Source organism: Macrosteles quadrilineatus, unplaced genomic scaffold (assembly GCF_028750875.1).
Source record: "Macrosteles quadrilineatus isolate MER2022 unplaced genomic scaffold, UCM_ALF_1.0 Scaffold_4__1_contigs__length_99947679, whole genome shotgun sequence".
Taxonomy (NCBI): domain Eukaryota; kingdom Metazoa; phylum Arthropoda; class Insecta; order Hemiptera; family Cicadellidae; genus Macrosteles; species Macrosteles quadrilineatus.
Window position 1 is genome coordinate 42935696 of NW_026542597.1, and position 13893 is coordinate 42949588.

A 13893-nucleotide genomic window follows, 5' to 3' on the forward strand; every position below is an offset into this window, starting at 1 on the left:
AAATAAGTTCCGGGGGGGTGAGGGGGGGAATATCTCACAAATTTATGAACCGATTTTCAATTCTTTTTCATCAAACATTTTCTTTTTTTATGCTCTTTTATTTGATATGTCACAAGGGGTACCTTGCTATTTAAAAAAAATAAGTTGGGGGCAGGGGGGGGAAGGGGGGGAATGTGAATGTAACATTGAATTCAAAACAATTGGTCCCCCTACGTCAATAGATGATTCCCGCAAACTGCATATTTCTATCTATTGCGGTTTTTACATAAATAAAGATGCAAGTTTTTAAAAAAACACCCTGTATATAAAGCCAAAAGTACCCATGAACTTTTGAGAAAACTACAAGTCACACCCCCATAAACCATATAGGTACTTAAAATGTTCGTCATGACGAGAAATTTTGCGCAAAACTATCCATTATTTCATAAATTGCCCTTTAAGGTCGTAGTTCCTTTCTAAAGGAAACTTTTTATATACCTAATGTTAAAATACCTCAGCTGTACTTATTTGTTTGTATTACTGTATACTGTTTTGTTTATTTCAGCCCAACCTAACCAATCAATAATGTTATTAATACTTATGAAGTCGAACGAGGTGAAGCCCGTGGGTAACAGCTAGTAGATTATAATAACTAAACTACCGAACATGTAGCTTGCTGGTGATTAACACTCGCTGTTAATAACCAAAACTTTTGTGTTAATAAGTAGTAAAGATTATATGGCATTCACAAGTCGTGAATGCCCATTTTTGTACATAGCATTCAGTAGTTAACTTTTAAACAGAAATGATTCCTCAATCCATCTTTAAATATTCTCCAAAATGAATTGAAGGTCACTCACTAGTTGAGTTGTTACATTATTAGTCTATCATTTATGTAATCACAATTACTTCGCATCGCTTTCAAGCAATCCGCGTCAACATTCTAACCAAGGTAGTCCGGTCAGAAAGCATCATTGGTTAATTTGCTAATGAAGTAATTCAGTAAAAATCAATCCTTCCCAGGCACTCTGAAGTGTTACATCCATATCTGTAGCCGGAGTCAAGGCGAGGACATCAGCTGGAGGACGTCCACTGCCTTTTGATCTCCCCTCGTACATCTTGTTCACAACTGGTTGCAACCCATCAATTTGGACTTGTAGGTAGAAGAGCAAATTAATGGACTGCAACCTGTTTATGGACTGCAACTGGGCTCGCCATCTACGTTTTTAATAGGCCATAGTATTAATGTGAATTAATGTATTTCAAGGTGTAATACGTATTTGCATGTTTGACTAACAGTTTGAGTAATGGATTATGAATGCGATTTGTCAAAACTCTAGATGTATTTACCGTATGAGCCTTTCTTGAATTTATCGATATCGACCATAGCAAGTATCGAAATTAATAATATCTGTATGGATTATGCAATAAGACATCTTTTTATTAGCATTAAGGTGATTATATACAAGCTGATTCAGCAGTTTCACGATACGATTTACATTGTCGTGAACTGTAGCAAAGTTGAACCGGAGTATGCGATGGAAATGGAAGAAATGGATCAGAACCAGTTCAACTAATAGATTTCTTCAACGGATATTAGATAAGATAATACAGGGTGATTGATATAAGTGTGCCAGCCGTTTTATTCGAAAACTATAAGAGATATCAAAAAAAGTTAAATGGTAAGTGCCTTGGATTTTTTATTTAAAAAATTGTAGTCAAGTCAAAAAAATTATTTTAGCCGCCATTTTTCCAATATGGCCGCCAACTTTGATTTTTCTTATGGAACACCCTGTATTTTATGATGTATTCTGGTAGAAAATGTAATTTTAAGACGATTTTATTCTTGTAATTTTTTTCATAAACCTAACCGTTTCAAAGATAATAATGGTTAAAGTTTTGAAATTTCTGCATGAGAAAGAGTTTCGATAAAGGCCTTAGCAAGCATGCCAGCTGTTTTATTCCAAAACCATTCAAAATTTCACAACTTAAACCATTATTATCTTTGAAACGGTTAGGTTTATGAAAAAAATTACAAGAATAAAATCGTCTTAAAATTACATTTTCTACCATAATACATCATGAAATACAGGGTGTTCCATAAGAAAAATCAAAGTTGGCGGCCATATTGGAAAAATGGCAGCTAAAATAATTTTTTTGACTTGACTATAATTTTTTAAATAAAAAATCCAAGGCACTTACCATTTAACTTTTTTTTTATATCTCTTATGGTTTTCGAATAAAACGGCTGGCACACTTATATCAATCACCCTGTATATTATTTTGTATCACACTGTGGAGAGAAAGGCTGTTTTAGTTGCGGATTTAAAGTAGTTCTTTTCATCCCTACAATCCCCTTTGTAGGAGGGCCAAAAAGATTCATTTAGTGTCAAGAAAATTAGCTATACTTTTTTGCTTTAAAATTCCTCCTGTGATTTTTTTTACTGAAAATAATTTAGGTTAAATCAAAAAAGTATCATCGTATCTTTATTAGGCTTTTAGTGCGTGTTTTGTTTCACATTGTATATTGCACTACAGTAAATGACATTCATCGACATTGAGACCAATTGAAATGTTATACTCGTAGTAATTTTTAGAAATTTCAAATTGAATTTAGAGTTGTGTAAAGGGAGTGATATCTATATGTAAATAATGTATATATTGTAAATAGTGTAAATATATGCTTTTTATTGACAAACTCATATGAGTTGACGCAATCTATCCGACATTGTCGGTCAAGGATGAAGACCTCAAGTATTTCAAGTAAGTAAGTATCTAATGCGTCTAAATAGCTGAAACACCTGTCCTTATTCCTATGCTATCTGTAAGGTTGGTTATCATATTTAACAATACTAGGCGGAAACCACTTAGGAGCTAATGTTTAAAGGTGAACAATGTACCTCCACTCCGTCGTAAAACTTGGGCTCGTTTCGGAAAAGAGTCTCTTAAGGCTCTAGTGAAGAAATTTACTATTCTCATCCTGAAACCCATGTTATTCATATCATAAATAAATAAATAAATTTTTAACATAAATAACATAAATAACTTAATATCTTCCTAACCATGTTCATCGAAGTATTTAGCTATGGGCCAGAGTTGCCCTAGGCCACAGCCTCGTTGGCGTATCCTAGTTTGACCATTGGCCAGTCCCAAGTTGAGTTTCGCCACTTCACTGTTTGATATTCCAATCAGTCTTCCAACTGCTATATAACGCCTCGGGTGTTCTATCCAAGGCATCAGTCGACATGGCTTACTTGCAGGTAAGTCCCAGTGATGTGACAGTGTTAGTGTTGTGCAAGGTGTTAGTGGCGAAGTTTTAGTCTAAGTCTGTCAAAACCTCGTGACAAAATGTTGCTGTTTTTAACAGCGATTATTTTGATATTTGTTTTGAATAAAATATATACAAGGTTGAGACTTGATAGGGCAGTCCCTTTGAATGAGTAACATTGTTTTGTTGTAGGATGGCAATGCCAGTTGGTTAGTATGCTGAAATGTTTTACGTGACTAATTTTCTTGGAGTTTTATTTTGTATGTTAAAATCGTTTACGAATAGTTCAATTATTACTCTGAGGTTCAACTTTAAATTTCGACCCCACCATAAATTTGGTTATGTTGAAAATCTCAAGTTACTTTTGTTTTTCACGGTTTGTAATTATTACATGGCGGGGTTTTCACTTTGCAAATAACTGATAAAAAATCATTTCAATGTATTTACCTCTCGAATCAGACTAAATGGTATTTACTTTTTCATTGTTCAAATCGCTATATTTACCAATAAATATTTGCTGCTGAAAGAAATCTGAAGGATACTTAAACTATTGAGAAATCTATTTCAAATGTGGATTTAGAATAATGTTCTGAATTGTAATATGAGGAAACGTTTTATGCTGTTCCTTGGTTTAGTAGTAAAATAATCGCAAGGTTCAAATTGGATAAATTTTAATAACATTTTTCTCCGACCACATCCTAAATAGGGGTTTAGTGGCTACTTTCCACATAGTAAATTTTACTAAAACTTTTTTTTATTATAATTTTGTTTTGTTTTTTGTAGAGTCTGTTGTTGTGATGGGACCTACATTTGTTTTTCTAAACTAACTAAGCAAAAAAATATATTTATTTATTTTCAAGCAAAATAACAATATATGAAGCTTAATCGGACCAAGTCGTTTCTTGTTAAGCACGTCATTTAACATCAGTTTATATTTAATTGGGCCATTCTGCCTCGGGGTTTTTTTACAAATGCTAGTACAATTCGTATCAAAGGATAATCAAGCAGGTAATCATCGTCCATCTTGCGTTCCGCTTACAACTTACTACCTAATTAATTTGTTTGCAAACACTACTAAAGATTCATAAAGAATGTCTATTGGTTTAAATCAATTTAATTATTTTACAATGTTGTATTCTGCAGATCTCCCTGTTCGCTCTTTGCCTCGCCAGGACCGCACTGTCCGCTGCAGCTCCTCAGGTCCCTCTGCCTCTCCCAGGGGTCGCCTTCGCCTCCCCCTACGCAGCTTACACCTCGCCCTACGCCGCCGTGGGTCCCGCACTGCCAGTGAGGACTGCCGCCCCGTTCGCCGTCCGTGCCGCCCCCGCAGTTGCTGCCCCAGTGGTTGCTCCCGCCCCTCTTGTCCGAGCCGCCCCCGCCGCTGTGGTGGCCCCCGTCGCCAAGGTGGAGGAGCTCGACGCCTTCCCCCAGTACCAGTACGCCTACTCCGTCCAAGACACCCTGACTGGAGACTCCAAGGTCCAGCAGGAGGCCCGTGACGGAGGAGTCGTCAAGGGCAGTTACAGTCTTATAGAGCCAGATGGCGCTCGACGCACTGTCAACTACTACGCCGACCCCGTCAACGGCTTCAACGCCGTCGTGCAGCGAGAACTGCCCGCTGCTGTTGTCCCCGCCGCTGTCGCCGTCTAAAATACCACCTTTTCAATATGTAGATAATCATGCTTTCATCGTGTACATTCCTCTTATCAGTTGAGAAGTCATTTTTAAAACCTAAATAAGTGGCTTTAAATTGAAACTGAAATGTCTATCCAAGCGAATCTTAAAATTGAAAAAAACCACTTTGGTAATCCATGAAAAACGTTTTTATCGCACTTTTTTCAAACTCAGATTGTAAATTAATTGTTGCATGAATTCGACACAGAAAGGGTTCAATAGTTTTATACAGACACTCTGCTTTTTTATTTTAAATTTATTTATATAGATGTTTAATGATCAAAGTACTATCTGCTGTACTTTAATTTTGTACCTTCAACTTTGTTTAACAAATAGGGTTTATAAATTATTTTGTTTTCCCCGAATGTTTAGAGCCACTTATCCCATTCATCATACTAAAACACTCCCCTGACATTTTCATCCTCGTTCATCCTTCCTTCTCTTCCACTCTAATTCTTTAAGTAGCCATCCTCATCTTGTACAATGTTACATTTTAAAATTCAGACATTGTATATATGTTAATGAAATTTAATTAAATATACATGTATATAAACTGTCATCTAGCGTCTTTTCTCACCATTGTTTAACTCCAACCCAAAAATTTCATAATTTGGCTCAGAGGTTGTTTCGCCAAATATTGTGAACAATTATGTTATTCTCGTATAAAAATACTCGTTGTAGGCCCAGCATAGGAGAATGTATATATTGTTTACCTAGACAACAAAGTTACTTGAAATTCTTAGGTTTCTTTATTACATGATTTCAATATTTAAGCATTATAAAGTAACAAAAATACGTTTTTAGATTGTATATATGTGTATGGTGATGTCACAGTTGAAAAGTAGGCCTAATTTGAAGACAAATCACACTATTAGAGAACTTAGTTTTTTTTTTTTCAATTCTGAAACTCTTCATATAAATGCAGATAAAAATATTCCATCCACAGTTCATTAACAGTATTATTATTTTATTAGCCTACAAAATTGTGGGTATTTATCACGGTATTTTGATTGTAGAGTTTTCATAAGTATGGTGGATCACAAACTAAACCACTTTGGAAGGACTTGTCCACAGTGTAATACCACGAACAGTTGCAAAAAAAATACCTCAACAAGTAATTTTGTAAAATTAATTATTGTTGTTTTTTTTTCAAAAAAATACCAACCCTGATTATTAGAAACATTTTCTTTGAAATTTGACTGAGTTTTGCGTGAGCTGCGAGTCATGTCTGTGGTCAGCGTCGTTAGTATTGGGATTCCTCCGGAGCAATATTATTGGCCAGATTTTGACCAACAATAGAGAAAAAAGTATTGAAATCATGAATTCGCTTTCATGTTTCATCGTTTACAATGTGTGATTATGGTAAAAAAAAAACTCTGTACAGGAAACGCAACAAGTCTTGAGATTTAACGCTCCCAGACAGCTCATTGATAACCCCCCAAAGCACTTTGGGACCTTTAGCATTGACTATATATCTAAACAAATATATATATTTACTATATATATATACAATATATGTTTATATCTACACAATGTCAACAAGAATTGTGTGAGATACCCCAAATATGTAATCTATCTGCAAGAATTTCATAAGATATAGAAACTATGTGTGTTTAGTTGTTAATTGGAAAAGAATTATCTTCTTGTCCAATTTGTTAGTTTTTTTCAATTACTGCATTTTACATGTAAATCACATTTTGTTACAGGGACCAAGAGGAACAGCACTGGAAGCTCTCCCGACATGAGAACTTTCTACGCATGCGGCTCAAGTTGTGTCCCAACCTACACTTCAGCAGACACACGGACGCCAGCAACCTGCGAGATAATACAGGTAGCCTGATGTGTGGCTTGCTGAAATATAAGCAACAAAGATATTTATGAGTTTTAACTTTTTACATTTTATGCTAGTTTGAGGAATCCGCAAAAACAATACTGTGTGCTTGAAAGACTGACCTCGTCTAGAATCTTCTACTTACAACGAGCCTTTGAACAAAGCTGAAAGTAAAATTTGAAAAAAGATGTTTCTGAATTGTTATAAACACTGTACTTAATCTTTAAGGTTGAACCCCCCTCAATGGTACAAATAATGTCTAATTGCGGTCCTATGTGAATTAAGGCTCAAAATACAGATGCTGCACAACAGATTGAACATTGTACAAGGTAGTGGCCTGATTCTGTCGTGAACAACAGAGACAATTATGATCATACTGGGCACCGTTTTTGCCTTAGTTTTCCCTGGGAAGTTTGATGATAAGATTTGAACCGTCTGTGGTCTGTAGATGGCATAGTTATAGGTCCAAACATGTTCTATATTTTAAATCTCTAAGGCAGGACAACAATACAGTATTATGACAACCTAATAACATTTCCAGAGGGACCACAATCTTATTTCTTTATAAGATAAGATTCGTTATAAGATCTTATTAGACCACAAACAAAAGTCATTTCTTGTTGTATCCTTTCTTAGTAACTAATTTGAAAATTTATGTTCACATGCAGCAAAGAAAAATAACGTAGGTGGGTACCAAATTACACTAGCTGTTATTTTACATGTGGTTGAGTGTGTACATGCTTAATCCTTATTTTACCTACCGAAATGCATGTGTTCGCTGAATAATTCTTCTTTATCCCAAATAAATTGGTTTCTTATTGGTCAAATGTTAGCCAAACAAAACCTGCATTGCTAATCTTATAACTTTGTAAATAAAGTTATTTGTTGTTTCACATGAACAAATAAAAATGAAGATTGCAAAATCAAAAAAATTGTGTAAAAGAAGTTACAAGTCTTTTGTACGTGTTAAGATATCTTTATTGATATTTTAATAAAGGGTGTCCCAAAAAAACAGGGACAATTTAAAAATGTTATTACTCAGCTGTTATAAAGGCTGGAGAGTTCATTGATGCGTTAAACGAATCTTTATTTGATGCCATTTAGCATATAATTACTATGGATCATCAACGGTTACCGCAACATCGTGTCTTTGTCCTAGATACTTTTAATTTGTCTATCACTTCTACTCAACGTCAATTTTGTGTTCATTTCAACGTTGGCCATAATGGTGCAACCCTACACCGAAAAACTACTCAAAGACGGGTAAGCAATTTCCTGAACACGGCTTCTGCACTCAAAATCAACCCTAGTGGGAGACCTCGAGTTGATCGAACACCGGAAAACATTGGAAATGGTTCGCACAAGTGTGCTGCGTGTCCTAAATTGCGTCGAGCGTCCCAAGTCATCCGTTTGCAGAACATTGCATTTAAATTTAAATTTGCATAGGTTTAATTTTGAGTACAGAAGCCGTGCTCAGAAAATTGCTTACCCATCTTTGAGTAGTTTTTTTTTTGTTTGGGGTGTCACCATTACGCCCAACATTGAAGTGAACACAAAACTGAGTAGAAATGGTCGACACATTACTCTTGAAAAAATTGTCTATGGCAAAAGGAAGATGTTGAGGTAACCATTGATGATCCATGGTAACTATACACCAAATGGCATCAAATAAACATTAATTTGCGACAACAACGAACTCTCCAGCTGTTATAACAGCTGAGTAATAAGATTTTAAAATTGTCCCTTTTTTTGGGTTACCCCATAATTTGTATTTGGAAGATCTACAATGTGAACAAGAGGATTTTTTTATTAATGTTAGACTCATATGTCTAGTACCTTATATTAACACTCCCCTATCTCTACGATCAGGCTGGCTGAGCCGTGCCAGGTCAGAAGAGGTGCCACTATCCCTCAACATCTCCTCAGCCGCCGTACGTGGAGATGCAGACGACGCAGACTACATACCTGAGGAGGATCTGCGGAACCTCTCTGAACAAGAGTGAGTAACTTTCTAGCTTACAACATTTTATCGAGCAACGCTGTATGTGTGTATAGTATTTTATATAAAAGCAAAAGTAATCTCTTAAACCCTTACACTGAGTTGTAAAAATATTTCTGGCAGGGTTTGGCCTCATTATGTGTTCACAGCATTGAAATTAGATTTACAGCACAGTACAACAAATAAAGTACAAAATTTGCCCTCAGAACTTATTCTTGACTCATAAAGTTGAAGTATGCCTTATAGTCCAGGCGCTAAACGGGTTGAGTATGCACTGAAAGTCTGACAAAATTTGACTTTTGATTATTGTTGGGGACATCTAGTAGATGAAAAAAATCGATGATGTCGCATTTCTAGGGTGGTCACAACTCGGGGGGGAGGGGGGGAAGTTGCGCGGGTCATCGGTTTACGTTTCCGCGTCTAACTCACAAACGGTTAATGATAGAAAGGTGAATTAAGCGTCTATCTACGCCTAAATATATTGTCCTTCAAAAAGGTTATTACAACCTTTCTTCTATCTCTTATACTTTAGGCGCTAATCAACATTTATTGCCAAAAATAAAATTTAAAAATACTTTAAAATGGAATATCGGAAATATTGCGCTTGTTTAGGGCATGTTACAAAAAATTTATGGTTAGAAAAACTAACAAGTAGTACAACAGCACCAAGTTTAAATAAATGTGTGCAAAAACAACAGAGCTACGTTGATTTCAGTAAGAGTAAACGTGGAAAATTCGTAGTAGTATCGAGGCGCGCATGGATGGTACGTAGCCCACAGTCAAAATAGGTTTGATGTTGTAAGTAACTATGGGAAAGCTGAATTTTTCTATGCTGTTAGACCATGTTGAGATGATCATTTTCCCAAAAGTCCCCACTCCTACCCCTTTGTGCTTTCCTCTACCCCCCCCCTTTTAGATAAATTTACAGTCTCTTAGAAATTAAGCTATAACTTTAAAACGGGTAAGGATAGTAACGCAATCTTTAATTAATCATTTTGCGTTACGATACTCTACAAAAAGTGTTTACCATGGTATCCTAAATATTCATAGTTAAAAATTTCATAAAGATAAAAAAGTAATTTTTATGGATTAATTTATGAAACTTTTCTTTGTAGATTTTTTATACGAGGTCGCACAACAAAATGTTTGATACAAAATTTGGGGTGCATAGTTTATATTTTAAAATTATACATAGTTATTAACAGTTTGTTTGCATATAGTGGTTATAGATAGTACAGTATATTGATTTTACAGGACTCTGGCTTTTTTGTGCACCGCAACAATGAAAAAAATTACGTATATTATGGTTTTTGTATTTGAATTTGCCGCTTTATATAGATTATATTAACGTTATGTAGCTCATTCAGTACATATAACTTTAAAACGGGTAAGGATAATAATGCAATCTTTTATTAATCATTTTGCGTTACGATAATCTACAAAAAGAATTGTGAGATAAATAAATATTTAAAAAGAATTATTATGGATTTCTGAAGAAGTAGAAAATTTGTTCATTGTAATAAAATATCAATAGTGTTTTTTATTTTTTTTTATTCTTTTTTAATGCAAAGAACAATGGTCAAAGAGCGTCTGTGTTAGACACACTGATTTTAAAATATTTTAAAACAGTTTTAAAAAAATCCATGAATCACATACAATTATTCAAAAAATAAACTGATTTCAAATACAGAATATACACAAATAGCACTACATACTAATAAAGATCAGATAACAATTGAATGAATAATAAAATTTAAATGTAGCCTACTGAGAATCTGAATTTTTCCTACAAACAGTTAATAATTCATAAAACAAACCTGTTACCTACTTTTATAATTTACTTTGATAGATACTTAACAAACAATATTTTATAAATTTTTTAAATTACATAGATTTTTCCCATTTTTGTATTGATATCTCAATTCTTAAATTTAATAATTTAATACTCCATTATCAATTCCCACCCTTTACTCCACGCCTCTTTAAGATAATTTCCAAGTGCTCGCCAATCTTTGCCATTTAAAAATTCAAAAAAACTCATATTCATTTAAATATAACTTGTTGGACCAAAATTGACGTATCTGCTATACTTGTTATATACTGCTATGCTTGTTGGACATTCTGCTATAAAAGGGTAGACGTTTCATCCCGGTTGAGATTGAACATACATAAATTTTATTTTAGAGTTAACTTTTTATTAGACGACCCCCTTTATTTGTAAAAAATGTTTTTAGGGATGATTACGAATAAAAAAAATATATCCACCATTTTCCAATATGGCCACCAACTCAAAAAAATATATAAAATACGTTAAAAAATACTGATTTTGTTGTTTTAAAAATGGTCACCATTTTCAAAAATGGTAGCTTACTTTGATATTGGAACAATTTATTTTATGGTTTTTTTATGTAGATGTGATTTGAAAACTTGTTTATTCTTTGTATTTTCGCTCTTAAACTTACTCGTTTATGAGCTACAGGATGCAGGATGTACTCACAAACCATTTCTTCTTCGATGTAACTCCTAAACAAGTAGCTTTAGAGAAAAATGTCAAGAATAAAAAGGTTGAAAAATTTAGCGTTTACATTCTAAAACAATCATAAAATACAGGGTATTCCATAGGACTAACAAAGTTGTCAGCCATATTGGAAAATGGCGAACATATTTTTAAAATTCAAAACCACTAAAAAAAATTTTAAAATAAAGGGTAGTGTCTCATAAGAAGTTAACTCTATATCTCATAATAAAAAAGTTATCTATTGGTTCACTTTAGGTGAGACACCCTGTATAATAAAATGAGGCTCTGGCGTACAGCAGCAAATGCACGATATTCATTCATATGTAGCCACTATAGTCTGTATATGTACTGAATGAGCTACATAACGTTAATATAATTTATATAAAGCGGCAAATTCAAATACAAAAACCATAATATACGTAATTTTTTTCATTGTTGCAGTGCACAAAAAAGCCAGAGTCCTGTAAAATCAATATACTGTACTATCTATAACCACTATATGCAAACAAACTGTTAATAACTATGTATAATTTTAAAATATAAACTATGCACCCCAAATTTTGTATCAAACATTTTGTTGTGCGACCTCGTATAAAAAATCTACAAAGAAAAGTTTCATAAATTAATCCATAAAAATTACTTTTTTATCTTTATGAAATTTTTAACTATGAATATTTAGGATACCATGGTAAACACTTTTTGTAGAGTATCGTAACGCAAAATGATTAATTAAAGATTGCGTTACTATCCTTACCCGTTTTAAAGTTATAGCTTAATTTCTAAGAGACTGTAAATTTATCTAAAAGGGGGGGGGGGGTAGAGGAAAGCACAAAGGGGTAGGAGTGGGGACTTTTGGGAAAATGATCATCTCAACATGGTCTAACAGCATAGAAAAATTCAGCTTTCCCATAGTTACTTACAACATCAAACCTATTTTGACTGTGGGCTACGTACCATCCATGCGCGCCTCGATACTACTACGAATTTTCCACGTTTACTCTTACTGAAATCAACGTAGCTCTGTTGTTTTTGCACACATTTATTTAAACTTGGTGCTGTTGTACTACTTGTTAGTTTTTCTAACCATAAATTTTTTGTAACATGCCCTAAACAAGCGCAATATTTCCGATATTCCATTTTAAAGTATTTTTAAATTTTATTTTTGGCAATAAATGTTGATTAGCGCCTAAAGTATAAGAGATAGAAGAAAGGTTGTAATAACCTTTTTGAAGGACAATATATTTAGGCGTAGATAGACGCTTAATTCACCTTTCTATCATTAACCGTTTGTGAGTTAGACGCGGAAACGTAAACCGATGACCCGCGCAACTTCCCCCCCTCCCCCCGAGTTGTGACCACCCTAGAAATGCGACATCATCGATTTTTTTCATCCACTAGATGTCCCCAACAATAATCAAAAGTCAAATTTTGTCAGACTTTCAGTGCATACTCAACCTGTTTAGCGCCTGGACTATTAAGACTGCCTAGAAATTTGGAAATTTGATTCTAAGCCACTATGAAAAATGTCATAGTACCTTGGATAAATTCATATCTTGCAATCGTTCAATTATACTGATTCATTATTTGTTCTTGAGTCTTGAGTATTTGACTTGTAGTTGACTGTAAAACTTGATAAAGTTCAGTATAGCATAGTAGAGCTGTATGTCCAAAGTAAATGTCTATTCACGTAAAAGCATAGTTGTTAAAATTTGGAGTTGCAAAAGTGTGGCCTTGTAACTAGGGATGGATCAAATAAAAAAAACTAACTATGGTCAGCCAGGAAAGTTAGTTCACCTAGTTTTTAATTACATCAACCGTAGTCACTACTAACCACTTATCTGTGACACAGGATTGATGGTGGGACTGATGGCAAGGAGAAGCTGGTGTTGTCACAGGAGTGTCATCTTGTCACACTGATGAGTGCAGTCAAAGGAAGGTTTGACATAACCACTACACACGTTTACTTCCATGATCTCAGTCCGGTCAAAGACGATTTAGATAGACAGGACTTTAAGGTACTGTAATCAGATTTCCTTATGTTGCGATTTTTGTTTCAAAGTTCCTTATATTGCTGCTACAGCCAGTACTATAATATCATTTTCCAGTGTTAATATTGAATTTCAAAGATGCATTAAAAATATGAAGAATCTCATATATGTGGCTAACTTTAACTTTATTGTCTCTATAGATTCCTTGAAGGTTTATGTCCCCCACATTTAATGATTCTACTACCATATAAAACACCTTCTTAATGGACTTGTAAAATTAATCTTAAAATTGGAGACATACTGTAGTGAAAATAGGGAGCTTTTTTTACCAAGAGTGCTTTTAAAGCCTAAAGCAGCATACACTCTCAAAGGTGTTCTAAAATTCTCCTTGTATGAAATATAAAATAAATAACTATAGTAAGAGACGCATACTTTTTAGGAGATGTGTATTTGGGTAAAAATTGATACTCTATATAACAACATAAAATCCTATCTTTCAGTGGCCTCTGCCAAGTTTAAGGGAAATCTATCTACGGAGATACAACCTCAGGAGAAGTGCTCTGGAGATTTTTCTGATAGATCAAACAAATTACTTCCTAAATTTTACAACGAAGGTAAGTGGCATCAATTTATGAA

General features: G+C 34.2%; 2 protein-coding genes across 2 annotated transcripts in view; both read left to right on the top strand.

The window, feature by feature from the left end:
* Positions 1–13893, top strand: part of LOC128991335 (neurobeachin-like protein 1) — a 423043-nt gene that overhangs the window by 398003 nt on the left and 11147 nt on the right. Inside the window, exons 2-5 of the mRNA XM_054414140.1 lie at positions 6628–6752; positions 8622–8751; positions 13119–13284; positions 13758–13871. Coding sequence (XP_054270115.1) covers positions 6680–6752; positions 8622–8751; positions 13119–13284; positions 13758–13871 — 483 coding nt within the window. The 5' untranslated portion in view covers positions 6628–6679. The remainder of the gene's footprint in view (positions 1–6627; positions 6753–8621; positions 8752–13118; positions 13285–13757; positions 13872–13893) is intronic.
* On the top strand, positions 3224–5480 carry LOC128991358 (larval cuticle protein A2B-like). Its single transcript, XM_054414164.1, has 2 exons — positions 3224–3239; positions 4391–5480. The coding sequence occupies exons 1-2, from the start codon at positions 3225–3227 to the stop codon at positions 4895–4897; spliced, it is 522 nt and encodes a 173-aa protein (XP_054270139.1). The 5' UTR covers position 3224; the 3' UTR covers positions 4898–5480.